Source organism: Zootermopsis nevadensis, unplaced genomic scaffold, assembly GCF_977971745.1.
Source record: "Zootermopsis nevadensis isolate Lab colony 2312 unplaced genomic scaffold, Znev_1.0 Znev_ptg000031l, whole genome shotgun sequence".
NCBI lineage: Eukaryota > Metazoa > Arthropoda > Insecta > Blattodea > Termopsidae > Zootermopsis > Zootermopsis nevadensis.
This window is the reverse complement of record NW_028259163.1, coordinates 1,964,540-1,986,760: the sequence shown is the minus strand read 5'-3', so window position 1 is coordinate 1,986,760 and position 22,221 is coordinate 1,964,540. Positions and strand designations below refer to the sequence as shown.

At 37.5% G+C, this 22,221-nt stretch overlaps 1 protein-coding gene across 5 annotated transcripts in view; it reads left to right on the top strand.

Annotated features, from left to right (window-relative positions):
- LOC110839724 (cGMP-dependent 3',5'-cyclic phosphodiesterase-like) overlaps window positions 1–21,787 on the top strand; it is a 148,604-nt gene extending 126,817 nt beyond the window's left edge. Inside the window, exons 1-16 of one of the 5 annotated variants that reach the window (XM_022084186.2) lie at window positions 8,873–8,891; window positions 9,321–9,472; window positions 9,579–9,815; window positions 10,586–10,702; window positions 10,947–11,194; window positions 11,726–11,835; window positions 12,287–12,426; window positions 12,700–12,842; window positions 13,882–14,107; window positions 14,834–15,018; window positions 15,652–15,780; window positions 15,898–16,033; window positions 16,208–16,325; window positions 17,416–17,582; window positions 18,073–18,218; window positions 18,708–21,787. In XM_022084186.2, the coding sequence (XP_021939878.2) occupies window positions 9,702–9,815; window positions 10,586–10,702; window positions 10,947–11,194; window positions 11,726–11,835; window positions 12,287–12,426; window positions 12,700–12,842; window positions 13,882–14,107; window positions 14,834–15,018; window positions 15,652–15,780; window positions 15,898–16,033; window positions 16,208–16,325; window positions 17,416–17,582; window positions 18,073–18,218; window positions 18,708–18,906 (2,178 nt within the window). In that variant the 5' untranslated portion in view covers window positions 8,873–8,891; window positions 9,321–9,472; window positions 9,579–9,701 and the 3' untranslated portion in view covers window positions 18,907–21,787. Of the gene's footprint in view, window positions 1–8,872; window positions 8,892–8,977; window positions 9,186–9,320; window positions 9,473–9,578; window positions 9,816–10,585; window positions 10,703–10,946; window positions 11,195–11,725; window positions 11,836–12,286; window positions 12,427–12,699; window positions 12,843–13,881; window positions 14,108–14,833; window positions 15,019–15,651; window positions 15,781–15,897; window positions 16,034–16,207; window positions 16,326–17,415; window positions 17,583–18,072; window positions 18,219–18,707 lie in introns of those variants that run through there. The other 4 variants (XM_087359377.1, XM_087359379.1, XM_087359380.1 and 1 more) reach the window with 4 other exon arrangements.
- The last annotated feature ends 434 nt before the right edge of the window (window positions 21,788–22,221 follow it).

Genomic DNA, 22,221 nt, shown 5'->3' with positions numbered 1-22,221 from the left:
ATTCACTGTAGGTAGCACCCGTTAATATCTGATTGATTGGTGGTGATTAATCTTGTTAATGATCCCGAAGAACTCTATTTGTAGAGCACAAATTTACGTTGATACTGACCGACCGAAATGAAATAATTCCAACTGTAGTTTAATGGAGACTATTCAATCGGGACCAGTCGACTGTTTCAAGACGGAATGAATACTGACTGACTTCTGATTGGTCCTCGATGCCATTCGAAAGTATTGATTTCTTTCCATTGAGGTCATCACAGATGGCACGTCTTATCTTTGGTTCCGTATCTTTGCGATAGACTGCGTGTTTGTGTTTGTACGTCGTGTCCTCGAGTAAATGTGAGGCAATATTTTCGATATATTTTGTTGAAATTTGACATAGGACACCAATATGTTACCACAAGTTTGACGTGCGCCACGAATTCCGCGCCCACCAAGCATTGCAATTATTGTACCAGAGATTTATATTCAGTTTTTTGTGATGCGATTTATATTAATAAATAACGTACTATCATTGACGTATGTTTATTCCGATTCATTCGTTACATGATACTTATTTATAGTGAGTTAGATTGGGTTATCGTTACGCATGAATCTGCTACGTTTTTGCGTCAACATCTACACTGCATAAATTTTGCAAGAAACAGTTCTTGTGGAAAGATTATGTAATATTAGACGTGTTATGATGTATTTCACCCATATAAGCACTGTTTGTGTTATATGGGGATTGTGTGAGCGCGTAATATCGTTATTGGTAAGTGGTCGTGGCCGACTTTGCGCATCCTCCACCTCACGACTTTGATGCCTTCGTGCGAATATATGAAAATCGATAAGACATAATAGAGTATGAATATCATTAACTTACCTGTGGCATGACGTCCATACATAATTTCAATAATTTCTGAGCATCCATTCGATTTTTCCAAAATTCGTGCGCAGAATACTGATCGAGATTACCCCGTTTTGGTTGGTTTGGGTTAGGTTGGGTTAGGTTAGGTTAGGTTAGTGGGGCACCTGCGCAGACGTTTTTGCGCAGTGCAGTCTTATGACGTGCGCATGTGAGGGCACCTTGGGTTCGTTATGGTTAATTGTAAATTATTAAACACTCAAAAATTCGATTACGTCACTTTAAAAAGTATATTATATTCTGGGCTTCACTTTCATACCTAATTTAAACTTTTTACAATGATATTTGATTCGACATATACTTTCAGTACTTGCAAGTACACCAATCACTTATCACTTAAATATGATGTTATTGAATATTTCATTGTGGAAGTATATATGTTGTCACACGAAGAAAAATTTATTATATATTTATTTAATTTTATATTACATTACATGTAATTACTACAGTGAACGCATTCATCTTTATAAAGAACACATGTTCTCAAATAACATAGGTCCAGCTTCTGCAGATACGCGATATCTGTATATGATTTGCGTGTTACTAACTCGTACAAACGTCTTTACTGAACACACAAGGCATGCAAATGTCCTTTCACTGGAGTCGTATGTCTCAATATGACGAACCGCACATATTCTTGCATGTTATGTTGGATTGGTGTTTCACTTGTTTCTGTTCTCACACGTCAACGAGAAGACATTCTTACACTGATATTCACTGTAGGTAGCACCCGTTAATATCTGATTGAATGGTGGTGATTAATCTTGTTAATGATCCCGAAGAACTCTATTTGTAGAGCACAAATTTACGTTGATACTGACCGACCGAAATGAAATAATTCCAACTGTAGTTTAATGGAGACTATTCAATCGGGACCAGTCGACTGTTTCAAGACGGAATGAATACTGACTGTCTTCTGATTGGTCCTCGATGCCATTCGAAAGTATTGATTTCTTTCCATTGAGGTCATCACAGATGGCACGTCTTATCTTTGGTTCCGTATCTTTCCGATAGACTGCGTGTTTGTGTTTGTACGTCGTGTCCTCGAGTAAATGTGAGGCAATATTTTCGATATATTTTGTTGAAATTTGACATAGGACACCAATATGTTACCACAAGTTTGACGTGCGCCACGAATTCCGCGCCCACCAAGCATTGCAATTATTGTACCAGAGATTTATATTCAGTTTTTTGTGATGCGATTTATATTAATAAATAACGTACTATCATTGACGTATGTTTATTCCGATTCATTCGTTACATGATACTTATTTATAGTGAGTTAGATTGGGTTATCGTTACGCATGAATCTGCTACGTTTTTGCGTCAACATCTACACTGCATAAATTTTGCAAGAAACAGTTCTTGTGGAAAGATTATGTGATATTAGACGGGTTATGATGTATTTCACCCATATAAGCACTGTTTGTGTTATATGGGGTTTGTGTGAGCGCGTAATATCGTTATTGGTAAGTGGTCGTGGCCGACTTTGCGCATCCTCCACCTCACGACTTTGATGCCTTCTTGCGAATATATAAAAATCGATAAGACATAATAGAGTATGAATATCATTAACTTACCTGTGGCATGACGTCCATACATAATTTCAATAATTTCTGAGCATCCATTCGATTTTTCCAAAATTCGTGCGCAGAATACTGATCGAGATTACCCCGTTTTGGTTGGTTTGGGTTAGGTTAGGTTAGGTTAGGTTAGGTTAGTGGGGCACCTGCGCAGACGTTTTTGCGCAGTGCAGTCTTATGACGTGCGCATGTGAGTGCACCTTGGGCTCGTTATGGTTAATTGTAAATTATTAAACACTCAAAAATTCGATTACTTCACTTTTAAAAGTATATTATATTCTGGGCTTCACTTTAATACCTAATTTAAAATTTTTACAAGGATATTTTATTCGACACATACTTTCATTAATTGCAAGTACACCAATCACTTATCACTTAAATATGATGATATTGAATATTTCAATGTGGAAGTATATATGTTGTCACACGAAGAAAAATTTATTATATATTTATTTAATTTTATATTACACTACATGTAATTACTACAGTGAACGCATTCATCGTTATAAAGAACACATGTTCTCAAATAACATAGGTCCAGGTTCTCCAGATACGCGATATCTGTATATGATTTACGTGTTACTAACTCGTACAAACGTCTTTACTGAGCACACAAGGCATGCAAATATCCTTTCACTGAAGTATGTATCAATATGACGAACCGCACATATTCTTGCATGTTATGTTGGATTGGTGTTTCACTTGTTTCTATTCTCACACGTCTCCGAGAAGACATCCTTACACTGATATTCACTGTAGGTAGCACCCGTTAATATCTGGTTGAACGGTGGTGATTAATCTTGTTAATGATCCCGAAGAACTCTATTTGTAGAGCACAAATTTACGTTGATACTGACCGACCGAAATTAACTAATTCCAACTTTAGTTTAATGGAGACTATTCAATCGGGACCAGTCGACTGTTTCAAGACGGAATGAATAATGACTGTCTTCTGATTGGTCCTCGATGCCATTCGATAGTATTGATTTCTTTCCATTGATGTCATCACAGATGGCATGTCTTATCTTTGGTTCCGTATCGTTCTGATAGACTGCGTGTTTGTGTTTGTACGTCGTGTCCACGAGTAAATGTGAGGCAATATTTTCGATATATTTTGTTGAAATTTGAGATAGGACACCAATATGTTACCACAAGTTTGACGTGCGCCACGAATTCCACGCCCACCAAGCATTGCAATTATTGTACCAGAGATTTATATTCAGTTTTTTGTGAGGCGATTTATATTAATAAATAACGTACTATCATTGACGTATGTTTATTCCGATTCTTTCGTTACATGATACTTATTTATAGTGAGTTAGATTGGGTCATCGTTACGCATGAATCTGCTACGTTTTTGGGTCAACATCTACACTGCATAAATTTTGCAAGAAACAATTCTTGTGGAAAGATTATGTAATATTAGACGTGTTATGATGTATTTCACCCATATAAGCACTGTTTGTGTTATATGGGGATTGTGTGAGCGCGTCGTTATTGGTAAGTGGTCGTGGCCGACTTTGCGCATCCTCCACCTCACGACTTTGATGCCTTCGTGCGAATATATAAAAATCGATAAGACATAATAGAGTATGAATATCATTAACTTACCTGTGGCATGACGTCCATACATAATTTCAATAATTTCTGAGCATCCATTCGATTTTTCCAAAATTCGTGCGCAGAGTACTGATCGAGATTACCCCGTTTTGGTTGGTTTGGGTTAGGTTAGGTTAGGTTAGGTTAGTGGGGCACCTGCGCAGACGTTTTTGCGCAGTGCAGTCTTATGACGTGCGCATGTGAGTGCACCTTGGGCTCGTTATGGTTAATTGTAAATTATTAAACACTCAAAAATTCGATTACGTCACTTTAAAAAGTATATTATATTCTGGGCTTCACTTTCATACCTAATTTAAACTTTTTACAATGATATTTTATTCGACACATACTTTCAGTACTTGCAAGTACACCAATCACTTATCACTTAAATATGATGTTATTGAATATTTCATTGTGGAAGTATATATGTTGTTACACGAAGAAAAATTTATTATATATTTATTTAATTTTATGTTACACTACATGTAATTACTACAGTGAACGCACTCATAGTTATAAAGAACACATGTTCTCAAATAACATAGGTCCAGCTTCTCCAGATACGCGATATCTGTATATGATTTACGTGTTACTAACTCGTACAAACGTCTTTACTGAGCACACAAGGCATGCAAATGTCCTTTCACTCGAGTCGTATGTCTCAATATGACGAACCGCACATATTCTTGCATGTTATGTTGGATTGGTGTTTCACTTGTTTCTGTTCTCACACGTCAACGAGAAGACATCCTTACACTGATATTCACTGTAGGTAGCACCCGTTAATATCTGATTGAATGGTGGTGATTAATCTTGTTAATGATCCCGAAGAACTCTATTTGTAGAGCACAAATTTACGTTGATACTGACCGACCGAAATGAAATAATTCCAACTGTAGTTTAATGGAGACTATTCAATCGGGACCAGTCGACTGTTTCAAGACGGAATGAATACTGACTGACTTCTGATTGGTCCTCGATGCCATTCGAAAGTATTGATTTCTTTCCATTGAGGTCATCACAGATGGCACGTCTTATCTTTGGTTCCGAATTTTTCCGGTAGACTGCGTGTTTGTTTTTGTACGTCGTGTCCTCGAGTAAATGTGAGGCAATATTTTCGACAAAGTTTGTTGAAATTTGACATAGGATACCAATATGTTACCACAAGTTTGACGTTCGCCACGAATTCCGCGCCCGCCAAGCATTGCAATTAATGTACCATAGATTTATATTCAGTTTTTTGTGAGGCGATTTATATTAATAAATAACGTACTATCATTGACGTATGTTTATTCCGATTCTTTCGTTACATGATACTTATTTATAGTGAGTTAGATTGGGTCATCGTTACTCATGAATCTCCTACGTTTTTGCGTCAACATCTACATTGCATAAATTTTGCAAGAAACAATTCTTGTGGAAAGATTATGTAATTTTAGACATGTTATGATGTATTTCACCCATATAAGCACTGTTTGTGTTATATGGGGATTGTGTGAGGGCGTAATATCGTTATTGGTAAGTTGTCGTGGCCGACTTTGCGCATCCTCCACCTCACGACTTTGATGCCTTCTTGCGAATATATAAAAATCGATAAGACATAATAGAGTATGAATATCATTAACGTACCTGTGGCATGACGTCCATACATAATTTCAATAATTTCTGAGCATCCATTCGATTTTTCCAAAATTCGTGCGCAGAATACTGATCGAGATTACCCCGTTTTGGTTGGTTTGGGTTAGGTTGGGTTAGGTTAGGTTAGGTTAGGTTAGTGGGGCACCTGCGCAGACGTTTTTGCGCAGTGCAGTCTTATGACGTGCGCATGTGAGTGCACCTTGGGCTCGTTATGGTTAATTGTAAATTATTAAACACTCAAAAATTCGATTACTTCTCTTTTAAAAGTATATTATATTCTGGGCTTCACTTTCATACCTAATTTAAAATTTTTACAAGGATATTTTATTCGACACATACTTTCATTAATTGCAAGTACACCAATCACTTATCACTTAAATATGATGATATTGAATATTTCAATGTGGAAGTATATATGTTGTCACACGAAGAAAAATTTATTATATATTTATTTAATTTTATATTACACTACATGTAATTACTACAGTGAACGCATTCATCGTTATAAAGAACACATGTTCTCAAATAACATAGCTTCATCTTCTGCAGATACGCGATATCTGTATATGATTTACGTGTTACTAACTCGTACAAACGTCTTTACTGAGCACACAAGGCATGCAAATATCCTTTCACTGAAGTCGTATGTCTCAATATGACGAACCGCACATATTCTTGCATGTTATGTTGGATTGGTGTTTCACTTGTTTCTATTCTCACACGTCACCGAGAAGACATCCTTACACTGATATTCACTGTAGGTAGCACCCGTTAATATCTGATTGAACGGTGGTGATTAATCTTGTTAATGATCCCGAAGAACTCTATTTGTAGAGCACAAATTTACGTTGATACTGACCGACCGAAATGAACTAATTCCAACTGTAGTTTAATGGAGACTATTCAATCGGGACCAGTCGACTGTTTCAAGACGGAATGAATACTGACTGTCTTCTGATTGGTCCTCGATGCCATTCGAAAGTATTGATTTCTTTCCATTGATGTCATCACAGATGGCATGTCTTATATTTGGTTCCGTATCGTTCTGATAGACTGCGTGTTTGTGTTTGTACGTCGTGTCCACGAGTAAATGTGAGGCAATATTTTCGATATATTTTGTTGAAATTTGACATAGGACACCAATATGTTACCACAAGTTTGACGTGCGCCACGAATTCCACGCCCACCAAGCATTGCAATTATTGTACCAGAGATTTATATTCAGTTTTTTGTGAGGCGATTTATATTAATAAATAACGTACTATCATTGACGTATGTTTATTCCGATTCTTTCGTTACATGATACTTATTTATAGTGAGTTAGATTGGGTCATCGTTACGCATGAATCTGCTACGTTTTTGGGTCAACATCTACACTGCATAAATTTTGCAAGAAACAATTGTTGTGGAAAGATTATGTAATATTAGACGTGTTATGATGTATTTCACCCATATAAGCACTGTTTGTGTTATATGGGGATTGTGTGAGCGCGTAATATCGTTATTGGTATGTGGTCGTGGCCGACTTTGCGCATCCTCCACCTCACGACTTTGATGCCTTCGTGCGAATATATAAAAATCGATAAGACATGATAGAGTATGAATATCATTAACTTACCTGTGGCATGACGTCCATACATAATTTCAATAATTTCTGAGCATCCATTCGATTTTTCCAAAATTCCTGCGCAGGAAGCCATTTTGCACTGATCGAGATTACCCCGTTTTGGTTGGTTTGGGCTAGGTTATGTTAGGTTAGTGGGGCACCTGCGCAGACGTTGTTGCGCAGTGCAATCTTATTACGTGCGCATGTGAGGACACCATGAGCTCGTTATAGTTAATTGTGAATTATTATCGTAGTAAACAGAAAAGACTATTCAACCTATACATATTCTGACGAGAGCAGCAAAGCTGCAGTGGGGTTTAGGCCATAATGCTTTGAGAACAATATACAAAGGAGCTATTATACCTATGCTGACATATGGATCTCCTGTTTGGGTAGAATTCCTACAGGAAAGGGAGAACATATATAAACTACAGAGAGCAGAAAAGCTGATTAATATTAAAATAACGAAAGACTACAGAACACTATCATATGAAGCCTCATGTGTCGTTGCCTGGGTTAAGCCTAACTGCATTACTGTCGAAGAAGCAGTGCAGATATTTAAAACTACACACGGACTGAAAGATGACTCTACCGAGTACGAAGCACCATTAAACAAGAAGGAATGGCCTCATCCTGCGGAGAGAATAACTCTTGATTAAGTGAAAGACTTCAATAAATACACTGTGGAAATCTATATAGATGGAAGTAAACACGAGGGAAGCAGTTGAGTTTAGCTTGTAGTGAGTGCACCTCTAACGTGTTGAGATAATATTCTAGATTAAATCACTGTGCCACTGTAAAGTAATCTTAAAGCTATACCCATTAGAACACATGAAAGCCTGTTATCTGTTGTTCGTTCGGTGGTTGTGGAACGAATGCTTTTAGGATTGGTCTTCACTCACCGCGAAATCTTGTGCATGCGAGAATATCAAATTCCTAGCAGGGCTTTTCTCTTGGTCTGTGGACTGTAGTAAAGGAGATTGTTGTTTGTTTTATGTAGTTACAGCATCGCACCGTCTCTAGTTTGTGAATAGAAATGTGTTACTTGCAATGCCATCTGTAAGTTCTATTTCATGCGTACCAACTGTCGTTAATAAATTACGACAAATTCTGTTTGTAGTTTTTCATATAGGAAATTAAATTGCTATTGTGGCCGGTAATCCTTTAGATACATATATATTTAGATTCATTCTTATTGACTTATGATTAATTCGATGTGCGAATTATCATTATGAAATTGGAATGAGTTTAGTTATGAATATTCATGTGATTTTTCTCTATACAATTTATGGAATAATTTTTGCAAATTTGGATGTCTCGTGATGTATTTCGACGAATCTTAGCACACAGGTAATATGAACTGACATTTGTGTGCATAATTATGTAATGATAAAGTATTTATAATACTACTGATTTTTATAATGTTAATATCTTTCTGGTGGAACATCTTTGAGTTCTAAAGTTGTGACTACCCTGTCTTTGGTGTACATTGAGCACCTAAAATTTGGGTTTGTCATGTCTTTCGTGTTGGAAGCAATATATCTAAGGTTGAAGTGTAGGTAGCGATTTTTACTGACTGGGATACTGTCACGTCTCTTATGTGGCGGCTTTGTGAATTCCCCACAGGTCGCAGCACAATACGAATGGCGTTATGTTGCCTTGTAATTGCATTGTAGATTCGCGTTTGGTTTGATGTATCACATAGTTACAGGTTATGTGCAAAGGCATAATTGCAGAAAGTTGAAGTATGATTAAGGGCGAAATCTACGTTATGATCCGAAATTCAAACTTGTAAATAATGCCAACTGTAAATTGTAATATTTTGTTCCTGACTACATGTTATTGTCGTGTATGTTTCTGAAAAACAATGCACTTTAAACATTACTGGAATAGAACATGTGTTAATTCGAATTTTCTATCCCGTTAAAGAATTTCGCTTAAATTTTATGACAGCAATGAACATTTCGACTTGGTCTTTTTACAGGCAATGCTATAACCAGCATTAAAAAGGGGTTATGATGTCGGCGGGAACATAACTACAACTGACAATGTTATCTGGCGTATCTACTACTGATAAAAAGACAACATTTACGACCGTATTTCACGGATTACGACTAACCGCTAACAAATATGTAGGTAAGTTGTTTGTTATTGAAGTTGAAAGGATTTGCAAAATCGATCAAGACTTCAATTCATAAACACTTCTACGTTATATTTCCTTACCGGTATTCATTGTTTTCAGGTAATCTGGCACCTATATTTCCAGAGAGACTGGAAGCGCAAGAACTGAGCATTAAAATGTGGCGTAACAAATAATTGATAAGTTTGACAGTTATTTAATTTTACATAATCAGAATTGTACAGAATGGCTTACTCATCACTCAAACTTGTTGCAAGTGATCCAGCCTGCATACTTCAACTGTGCTCAACTTTATATGACAGAAATGCTCCAGAAATACAGATAAAGATAAATAACTATGTAAGTTCTTGAATGAAAATGTACCAGCAACTTGACTACTTGATATTAGTTGGACCAGTTTTAAAGAGCACATTTGTGAATAAATCAGATATTAATGAATGGAAATATTCAAGCTTTTCATTGAAACATATTGTGATATAAGTATAGAACAGAATATTGTCCCCCCCCCCCCAGACACATCAATTAACATGCACTGTAAATATTTCTAGATATGAGATTTGTGGGTTATCACAATGATGAAGATAGTGATATTATTCTTCTGGATTGTGGTACTGTGTATATTTGTAGCGAAATACGAGTACTAACATAAGTATACATAGACTAACACATAATTTTAATCTTGTACTGATATTTATTGTCGTGTGTTACATGCTGTAAGTAATCTACACATTTCCAACACTTAATATAATATTGTTTTCTGATTTCAGTGTAATTTATTTTTTGTCAAATAGAACATGTGTCAGGAATGTGTTGCATGACTTTTTGATCACTGTGTGCTGTATTTGATGTAACTGATTTGTATGTGGGACAGATTGCTGTATAGCAAGATGTTTTAAATGTATGTAGTGTTCTTGCTGGAAAACATAGTTTGTGTCATTTATGATATAATAACCAAAATTTAGTATTGTTAAATGGTATCCACCATGTGATATTTCAGATTTTCGCAGTAGCAAGATACTGTCTTCTGTGATGTCGCATAATATCGTAGAAGAGAGTCTTCTTCAGTATGTAACATGGTTGTGTGTACTTATTGTGACTGTATTCCACAGCTTAAAAATCAGACTGGATCATCAACAGTAATTTTGGTCCCACTATTAAGGGAAACCGAAGAAGCATTGGTTCAGGTAATCGGCGAACAAGTTCTGCAACAGGAAATGAGATTTCCCGTAAGTTGAACATGTGGAAGAATATTCCATTGAAGATACATCCTAAATCGCATTGCAGTTTATACAGTACTAACATTAGAAGACCTAATTCTCATTCGTGCCTCTGAACTCAAATTCGAGGTTTCAGACTAGCATGGTTAAGATAGCCGGCTTCGTTTTACAATTTTCTTAATGTGAATTGAAAGCAAAGTACTACAAATTTTTTGGCAGAGTAGATTTTGATGAAACAATGGTTCTTTTACAGTTGCCTGATGACGTTCTTAATGTGGCAGTAAAACATCAGCATTCTCTTGAGGGAATTCCATCCGCACTGGATTTAGAACTTTTAAAGAACTTTCGCAGAATTATCAGACCTGAACCTAGAACATTTCTTAATGTGCCAGTTCTTCATCCTGAGGAAAACTTCGCAGTTCTCATCGTCTGCCTTTTCGACTACGATGAAAAGGGAATGACTGAGTCTGCGTGTACTCACCTGGTGACAGAACTGTTTCAGTGAGTTTATTTTCTGTTATTTGTTTCTTTTCAGACATATCTTGACCTTTACATTTAACATGTTAATATTATTATGTTTGCGGTATCGAACGAAGATGTCCCAAGGTAGAGAATTGCGGTACTCGTGATAACACAGAAAAGGAAGAAGAGATTTTAATAAAATGTGAATGAATGAAAGATTTAGGTGAGATTTCAGGTTCTCCTGGTGGTGAGTGTAAAAATTGCTCTGTCGTCTGGGTTGTAGCACAATGTAGTCTGGTAGAAGTTCTACCAACGTTTCAGAGGTACAAGCTGCTTCTTTCATCAATATATTTAGTTGCCCTGATGATTGAGGCATCGAGCACTTCTGAAATGTCAGTAAACTATCAGACCGCATGGTGCACCAATCCAGAAGATGGCCATATCTGAATGAAAATCTGGTTCTTCAGTAAATTTGGAACCATTTTATGTGAAGTGGGAGTTTTCTAACTTTCTGTTTCTGAATCGTTGAAGATTCATTATGGTTTTGTGTCGGCTTGGCGTTCTTTGCAGTTACTGTCTCGGTACTGTGCTGAATACATTTGCGTATGAGGAGGAGAAACAAATGAGGCTGCAGTGCCAGTCCATGTTGGCCGTCGCAAAGAACATTTTTTCTCGCTTGGGTGAGTTGCGGCTGATATCGTCATGTTGTTTCAGAAGTTTCATGAGTAGGACCTCAGTACTTAGTAGTTCACGCGGTTAATATGGTTACACCGAAAAGCTATTAAATCAAGAGAAACAAAGATGAAATGAGAATTTTTTAAAAATAAATTTTGAGTTTTTGTAGTTAACCTAATATTATGTGGGTAATAAAATTACTCAGGTTACAATGGGTTAGGTTAGGTTCAGTTGTAAGGTTTTGCCTATTGATGGACGTGGAGCCACCTTCAGAAGTGCCGTGTCTTTAAAATATTTGAATTAATAGTTGAATAATGTCCAAGAATATACTTTAGTTCATGTAGCTTGTTACTGATGACACCAACAAAAACCATAAAGATCCTTTTTACAGACTGTTCTCCCAATTGTGACTTTATAGTTAGAATAATTGACTAAAAAAAATGATACTGTGTTTAGGTGACCTGACAGATTTGTTACGAGAAATTATGGTGGAGGCACGGAAACTTACAAATGCTGAGAGATGCTCAATATTTCTGCTAGATTCAGAACACAATCATTTGGTGGCTAAAATTTTTGACGGAGAATCATCAACAGAGGTGAGTTTTATGAATCTGATTAGTTTCAGTCCATCCTGTATACATGTAGCGCATTCAAAATCACGGTTGTGTCTTGCATGCGTAGCATTCAGTAAAATACTGACCTTTGTGAGTGGTGGGTGCATGTACGTGTGTGTACGTGACTTACTTTCATTTGTTTGTGGTGTGAGGTAAAGTTTTATATTATGTGAAATATGGCTGGGCTATCACAATTGCCGAGGCTTTGCGAGTCAGAGTCTGAATGTGTTAAATTGTACTTTTCTTTTCATTTAGACACTGAAGGAAATGCGCATAGCCAAGGACCAGGGTATTGCAGGACATGTGGCGACTACTGGAGAGCTACTGAACATTCGTAATGCCTACACACACCCACTGTTTTATAAGGGTATTGATGACATTACTGGTTTCAAGACAAGGTAAAACCAACTCTTCCTCATATTCAGTTCATGAAATATGCAGTTCTAGTCTCTTTACTCATTCTGCATATTATGCTGATGCGTGTCTAATCTGTTGCATTAGTACATCTGTGAAACAGGTGCCAGAAGGATTGTCATGTTTATTGTCTTCCTGCTTCCTTCTCATGCTCGCATTTTGTAGCTGTTTCAGTCTTTGTTTGTGACCATTTTAATTTATTTTTCATGTGTAGGAATGAACATGTAAAATGTGTGGTAAAAGCAAAAGGGTCGCCCTCGGTAGACAAGTGGTTAGCGTGCTCGCCACTGGACCCAAGGTTCACGGGTTCCATCCTGGCCGAGGTCGATGGATTTTTAAGGTTGATAAAAATCCGAAGCACAACTTCCTTTGGAGGGGAAGTAAAGCCGGCGGTCCCGTGTCGTAGATTTACGGCACGTAAAACAACGTTATGAGCACGATGTGAGATGTTTCGTAAGCAAAATTCAGCGGCCATTTCTCACCCAAGTCTCTCATGCTTCACTGCTAGATGGCTCTGGCAGTCAAATCAGGAGTGAGTAGAAATTGTGCAGAGTCAGTGGGCTTGTCACTCACTACTCTTAAATGCACGCTTTGAAGACTAGGAAACCTCCGAAACGAGGCGGCGATGACCCACTGCTGGGTTAAGCTACTAATAGATAGACATGGGGGGTTTACCTGCGGGTGTCCCCAGGGAACACAGTGCTCAGGAGTGGCCCAATCCTATGGGAGGCAAAGCCCGCCAGGAACAGTGTCAGTCTTCCTGAAGCTTAGATGATGTAACATGAGGTGGTAGTGGCTCAGGGATGTCCAGCCTGGTGAAGACAAAGCCGGGATCAACAAACAGTAAAAACAGCAGTAGGAATTTCGATAACAATAAAAAGAACGGTGTCCCCGTGGGCATGCAGGTTGCCTACCTTGTAGGAAGAGAACATGGGTAGGCAGGTAAGGTGTTTATTGCTGACAGTAGAGCTCAAAGAACTTCAGATAATGAAACTGGAAATGTATTTCTTGTTCTGTTTCAAGGAACATTCTGTGTTTCCCGATTCGTAAAGATAAGGACATCATCGGCGTAGCCCAACTCTGCAATAAGAAGAATGGCCTTTATTTTGATGTGTTTGATGAAGAGGTTGCCATGGCATTCAGCATTTATTGTGGCATCAGCATTATGCACAGTTTAGTCTACAGGAAGATACAGGAAGCACAGGCTAGGAATCAGCTGATAAATGAGCTCATGATATATCATATGAAGGTATGTGGAGAGAAGTAGATATTTTACAGATTAAAGAGTAGCGAGCTATCTTCCTACTGAGAATGTTGTAATAGTGCCGCTTAGATTACCATCCATAACCGAGAATCTTCCTGGCTTTCTTTAGCGTCTACAGGTGGTTTCCAGAATCAGAAACCTTGAAACAGGGTGGACTACCCCATTCAGAATCCTTATTTACTCAACATAATGATAATTTTCCCCATATTATTCATCTTGTGGCCAATGTAATACATCCCTTAGCAGGCCAAAATGGTTGTAACCAGTGTCTGACATTGTGGTATAGTCACCATACAGGTCTTTCATGTACCTACGCATTTATACTGAATTTATTTCTTCCGTATACAAACATCTCATAAATTAGCCATTTTGAAAGGGTGCTGTGATGTTATCACATGACTGATTGCAACACCGCTCGCCTTCATATAGGTGACAGGAGAGACTTGAGACATCATTGAAATATTTTACAGCTTCAGTGTGTAAAATCTAAGTTAATGAAATTGAAATGACGAGACATTGTTTTCATTTTTGCCTTGATTCATCTGATGCTCCATTTTGTACTTGCTTTTAAGATAAAAATTTAAATTCTGTATTAACATACCTGTTGTATCTACAAAACCGCATCATGCGGAACAAAATTATGAACACACGGTGATTATACAATAAGAACGTTTGTATCTGTTTTGAACATTCAAGTCTGTTGTATTACAGGTTAGTGATGAAGATGTTGATCATCTGCTGTCCTGTTCCAATAGTCACGACGTACCCAACTTCAATGACTTTAGATTCTCACCTCGCTCACTGCCGTGGGAAGAGATGGCCTGTTACACTCTCCTGATGTTTACGGATCTGGAACTCGATGAATTATTTAACATTAAACGTGAAACACTCGCAAGGTGAATGCGACCAAAAAGTGTTTTGTGTTTGTCACTGTCCTGCATTTTCAATGGTAATAGTATGTTAGAGTAAAGAAAGTTTATATGTTTGACTGTTTTACGATCATGTTAACCAATAATCACTATATTATCATTGTTAGGTACCCATGCAGTATTTTGTCCAAAATATTCTTGCGTTATAAATGTTATGATCTGCCCAAACCAGGGATTCTCAGCCCACGGTATGCATGTGGCCCACACATACTTTACTAAGACCTTCTCTATTAACATGTAGGATGAAAAATAGTTTCCTCGTGTCAGAGAATATGTCGTATTAATGTTGTCGATAGAGAACAGTAACTGTTACTGTAAGTAACCGTTCAGCTCAGTGAAATATCTCAAAATTAGGATGCATTATGGTTATAAGCACTTTGAGGGATGCATGCAAATCTCAGCAACAGAAATCAAATATTTTTAATATGCGTAAGAGTTTTCAGGTGACTGCCCAGATTACAGTTTGAGAGTGGCTACAGCTGCGGGTTTTAAATCTTTACTTACCGTTGATGATCATTTTCCCATCCTCTTGGCTATGTAATCATTTTATCATTGTTATAATACCTAAAAATCCATCTAATGACATATTTTATGTTGCAGATTCATTCTTTTCGTCAAGAAGGGTTATCGAGACATTCCGTACCATAACTGGAGACATGCATTTTGCACAATTCACTTTGCATTCCTGCTGATTAAGAATTTGGACCTTATAAAGCGTGGATACATGACGTAAGCTCATAATGTATCAGAACTTGTTGCATGCAACTGAGTCGAAGTAACATTGACCTGATAAACTACTCCTTATAGGAGGGTCTGTGGTCTGAACAAATATTTTACTCATTTCAGACCCCTGGAATGCCTAGCATTTATGGTATCATGTATTTGTCATGATTTGGATCACCGGGGAACAACCAACTCATTCCAGACGCAGTCTGGCACCGTACTTGCCAACCTGTATAGCTCCGAAGGTTCTGTTATGGAGGTAAATTTTGTAATTTGTGAACGTCATTTTTAATTTTAAACAACCTGTTCTCAGACTCATATGACAATAAAATTGAGTGGATTATAAATCTGTTATGTAGCTAGTCGTAAATTAAGGAATGTCAGATTTGAGGTATATGTTTTCCAAAAACAGGGTGAAATTGTTTGTTTGCAGAGACACCATTTTGCTCAAGCGGTGTGCATGCTTAACACAGAAGGTTGCAACATACTGGACGGAATTCCACGTGAACAGTACACAAAGTGTTTGGATGTAATCAGGGACCTGATCTTAGGTAATTGTGATGTAAACGTAAGACAGGAGCTGTTGAACTTCAACATTTACAAATTCATCACTGAATATTTAATTGCCGATTTAAACATTTTTGTCAGGTAGTCAAAACTAAGGGCCACGGTGGTCTAGCGGTTAGAATGCTTGCCTTGTAATCCTGGGGTCCCGGGTTCAATTCCCGGTGGTGCTCAGATTTATAACTTGTGTTGGGCAAGGCCGTGGTCTAGGCAACGCGGAGTTTTCCTCCGTGGCATCCCAACAATTACTCCATTCACACACAGAAGAAGGCAATGGCAAACCACTTCTGGATCATCTGCCAAGAACGTATATGAACAGGTCCCAGTCCGAGAAAAGATGGAAGGATCCTGTTCATATGGACCTGTCGTCAGACAGAACACTAAATAATAATAAGATGAGGTGGTCTAGCGGTTAGAACGCTGGCCTTGTAATCCTGGGGTCCCGGGTTCAATTCCCGGTGGTGCTCAGATTTATAACTTGTGTTGGGCAAGGCCGTGGTCTAGGCATCACGGAGTTTTCCTCCGGGGGCTTCCCCGGTTTCTCCGTGGCATCCCAACAGTTACTTCATTCACACACAGAAGAAGGCAATGGCAAACCACTTCTGGATCATCTGCCAAGAACGTATATGAACAGGTCCCAGTCTGAGATAAGGATGGAAGGATCCTGTTCATATGGACCTGTCGTCAGACAGAACACTACAAATAAAATAAAATAGTCAAAACTAAACAAAGACACAGCCTCAGACTTGGAGGCCCTCATGAATATGTTAATGAACCTTCAGTTTCCATAGAGGGTACGAGATTTATTCAGTAGCAGAGCAACTGTTGACTCTGTTGAGTGGAGTTAATCGCTTTTTTTTTTTGGAACAAATTGTTGTAGGTGGAAACATTGGTGGATTAGAAGAATTAATGGTAACATATATTTATTAAATTCATTGAACGCATAAAATACGCTTAAAAAACAGAACTTAGCGACATATAAAAATACAATAAATACAATGCATTTAAAAATAAAACTAGTCCTCAGTCACAACAAATTATTTCATCATAAATTGGTACGTTGCTTCTGGATTTCAGCAACGGATCTTGCATCCCACTTCAGAGTTTTCAAAGAGCAAGAGAAGCTTCTGGTTGAATTCCAGGAGCACAAAGAAGATCAGAGACGCCTGCTTCTCTGTCTTTTTATGAGTGCATGTGACCTCAGTGACCAGACCAAGGACTGGTCAGTGGCAAGGCAAACAGCTGTAAGTACAGACGAGAACAGGCTTATGAATCCTTTGAGATACCATTAAAAATATATGTTTTGCCTGGATGTGACACGTGTTTCTTGTGGGTGTAAGCAATGCATTTTAAGTCAGGCAGACGTCTGCTAGATGACAGAGCAATTATAGTTTGCGACTGTAATCTTGAGACTTGCAAGGAATGGAGGAAGTCCGAAGCGTTAAAGGCTAATGCTATCTTTCCTCCTTCACCCCGCAAGTCTCAAGATTACAGTCGCAAACAGTACAGGAGCTTGGACAATGCTTTTGATGGTACATATTTTGATAGATATTGTTACAGTAGAGCTGATTTCCATGAATTAAACTTTCTAAAAAATTTATATAAGACGTAACATAACAAAACATCCTGAATCTTTCCATCTCAGGTGCCAGGTGTTGATGCCAAAAATGTTATTAAGGCTTTGATTAAATTAACTCGGAGGACAGAGTGAAACAATCTCATTTATTGCTGCAGGACTTGATATACAAGGAGTTCTTCACCCAGGGAGACCTGGAGAAGACAATGGGTACGAGCCCGGCTGAATCAATGGACCGTGACAAGGCCTACATTCCAACGTTGCAGATACAGTTCCTAGACAACATTGTTATTCCATTATATGGGTGTGTATTTCTATATCCATTAGACTTTGATTCTTTACTGTGGCATCCTGGTGTAATTTTGAGTTGTGTCCCCCCCCCCCCCCCCCCCCCCCCAATATTTTTAAGCACTGTCACTTTTTCATACCTAATTTTTTCACATCTTACACTTTTGTGGAATATCCATTAGACTCAACCCTTCAAGTAAGTGTTAAGTCAACCGACTCCATAACAGAGTTCTGGAGAAGCTAGTCGTCAAATTCCCCACCATTTATGAAATCAGGAGATTCATTACTGTGTCCACAAGAGCACGCCACTGATTCCTGTTCGGAGCTAGTAATCCAGTCTAAACCTTCCACCGCATTCTTCTAAGATGTCTTAATGATATCCTCTTATGTACACCTAGGTCTTCTGAATGGGCATTCAAGAATGCAACCCCTCCATATATAATGAGCATCACCCTATCTAACTGAGAATATTTACGTAACCATCATACTGTTTTTTTTTTTTCAGGCTTATTTCTCAATTATTTCCAGAAGCAGAGTGTCTGGTGAAAGCATCAAAGCTGAACCGAGAAGGTTGGACGACAGCAGATGTTCTTTTCTCTGCGCAGTGGCGTAAAGGAGGTCACGAGTTGCTGTCGGACCCAAATCTTGATGAGCAAGTGATGGCGAATATGAAGCACCGATGTAGCATTCAAAATTCTGAGTGACAATGGCGCAAACAGTTGTGAACTACCACACAGCTGAAATGGTCTTTAAACCTTTGTTACTCCTATCGTAGTAGAGCGTAGCAAAATTAAAAATCCCCTTCCCGTTGTAATGTAGAAAACTGTAGTAAAGTCTTTTAAATATCTGGAAATAGTGTCCACTTAGGGCCATGCACTAGCGACTTTAATGGAACAGGTAAAGGATTAGCTGTACTGCGGACATGTCTGTGAAACTATCACGTTATTTAGGATAGGAGATACTAATATATCACTCCTCAGTACAAAGTTTCATAATTATCTTTTTAAAATGCTTGCTTAGCTGTTAACTTAAACAATTTATATTTCAGTTCCCTGTATTTCCCACTTCAGGTGTAAGAAACCTGGATACGGTCTGTGGTCGAGTGGATATATTTTTTGGCCACAAGCCCTTGGTGGGTTTTTAATTTCTTGTTATATATTCTCTTATGTTTAAATAGTCATACTACTTCCGTTTATTTTACTTATGTACCTGTGGCTTCACACTATTGCAAAATGAGTATCCAGGTTACGATTTTCCGAATTCATTTGCGTATGGCCACCGAGATAGAAAGTGGTGGGTAGGTGTGAAAGGAATTAAATAAATGTCATGCAGAAGCATGGAGGAATAAACATTTGCAAAATTAATTAAAAAGTGCCTCCTATAACATCTTACCAGACATTTGTGATGAGCAGTGCCATATATTGCATATAAATATTGTTATAATTAATTTAGTTACATTAACAGTTAATTACAAATAATATTAACATAATTTTAAATATTTTGTACCAGAATTGGCCTGCAGCGAAGTCTTGTATTTTTTAATGTAGCCCATGTTCAAAAAAGCCCTTCACAAACCGTATGAGATTCGATGTTCTCACAGTAGTCAAGACGTTAATGTTGGTATTCTAGTTAGTAATTCAGTGTGTCCTGAAGATGGAAACTGTATGTTCCTCCAAAACATTGATATATACCTACAAGTCCATACAGTGTTACTGTCCAGAAGACCAACATTGACTACACAGTCCAGTCTTGTGAAATTTCTCATCTCTGCAGTATACATAACCTCACTTAAAGTCTCTTAAACCTCTACATTAATTTCTGACATCGCTCTATTGCAAATATATAAATGAAGTTCTCCACAGACAGTGTCAGCTTATGTGCTGTGGCCATTTATGCATGTTAAGCCAGCACAGAATAAGATATACATTTTGACATATTGTATAGAAATTAGCAAGAAAGTGTCTCGTAACTGGAAGTAGGAAATGTGCTAGTGTCTCAGATTTGTTACGTAATTATAGCCAGTCATCACATTTGGTTCTGATGCTGAAATGTAACATCGCATCTTACACTTGAGAAAGTGTAAATGAGAATATTACTAGTCCATTTTCTGGTTCGTCATCTTGTCTGCTGGCGTTTATAGACAGTATTAACGTCAATTGTCTGAGTACTGTGCCATTATAATTTGCTGTTGCCAGGGTAAAGTTACGTATTGTCGACAAGAGGAAAGTGTAGATGATTGCTTTTAGGGTGACAGTGCTGAGGGAACTTGGAGTGCCATTAACTCTGAGCCCTCTCATGTCCTTCAGGCCACATCTGTTAATTTCTTTCAGAGACAGTAAGTTGTAAGAGTTCAGGAAATGAAAAGCAATTTTTGGGAAGACTTCACAAAACAGGCTTTTTCAAAAACATTTATGACTGATTATACAGTTTACACATTTCTGTAAAGTTTAGATTCTAGTTATTTTCTAAATTACTGATAATTTTAAATATGAGTCATGAAAACAGAATTATATTTCATTTGTGATTTACCTTCCCATTGGCAAGTTGTGGGCTGACTGTAGAGACTCGTATAACTGTCATTTTTACGCTTTTGTAAGAAAAATAATGACAGTTGTGTGCTGACTTCTAAGTCTCATGACATACGTGAAATACTCTTCGTGTATGAGAGGAATTTACTTCTTCCTTCCTTTCTGAATGTCTTTAATGTCTGCTGTTACGCAATATTTTGAAAGTACAAATTTCTCGGTACTAAACCAGAGAGAAAGAGCTCACTTAAAATTGCAAAAAATGAATTGAAATGAACTGAGTGGAATGAATTGCAAAATTAAATAGTAACAGAAAGTAAATAGAAAAATAATGTGCGGTGTGGGCATATATCTTTGTTACTTAATATTGATAAATCATCTTCAAGGTTGATGGCCTACTCAGAGTAAACATGAAAAAACTGAGGTTCTCGATGTCATTGTCAGTCTCGTGGGTTGTGATGCTTCCGTGTTCAGCCCTGAACGTGGAGGCAGCGTATCTGTCTGAACCCAGAAGGCCACCATTGACATGAAGAAAGAATCAGAAAATATATAGATGGCCTAAATAAGTGTTTTTGATTCTCTTTCGGTCCAAATACCCTTGCTTGTACCCCTTTTCAGTAAATTACAAGAACGGTATACTCGTACATGTACCTTCCCATTTTAAACAGACTTTGTTTTATGTTTGGCAGTGTTTGAAATATATATTACATGTATACCGCTGGTTGAGAATTGCCAGCTAAAACAATCAAGTCATTGAACACCAAGTTGACAAGTGGAAGAAGTATAACTTAAACACAGTATATACAATAATTTTATAAAGTGATGTAAGGAAAGTATTTTAACAAAATTTTTGGGTTGTGCAACACACCCTATGATTAGATTGTTGTGATATATTTCCTTATTTTTAAAAGTTTTACATCACGTACTTTAATTGTTAAAGACCTAGTATAATACTTCTTTTTGACATTGTCTCATGTATTGGTGTGAAAATAATTGTTGTTCAGATTATGTAGCTGTTTGATGGATACTGTTCTTAGAAAGTACAAATATTCTGAAACTACTCTGTGTTACATTGACTTGTTACCCTTTATCATCTGGGCATTGAGGCTTATGCACAATTCAGCTGACCATTGTATGTAAGCAAAGATAGCATATAGCATCACTTCTGTACCACTGGTTTGTTTATATTATATTTATATGAATACTATAAAGGAGGTTGGTGCAGAAGTAAATAGAAAATTAAGTATATGTAATCAGACAGCTGGGCAGAGTCATGAGAGAAAAATCCTTTAAAGTTATTTGGGAGTGACTAATGGATTAAGATTATATTACAAATTAGTTAAGAGCAAATTATATTTGGAGAATGGTTTATGTAATTCGGTAGAGTATTTTGTTTTCTCATTAAGTTAGACAAAACTGCAAGTATATATGTTGTTTTGTATGAATGTGAACTTGGTCTTCTACCCTCTTGAAAGAACATGGATTGGAATTTTG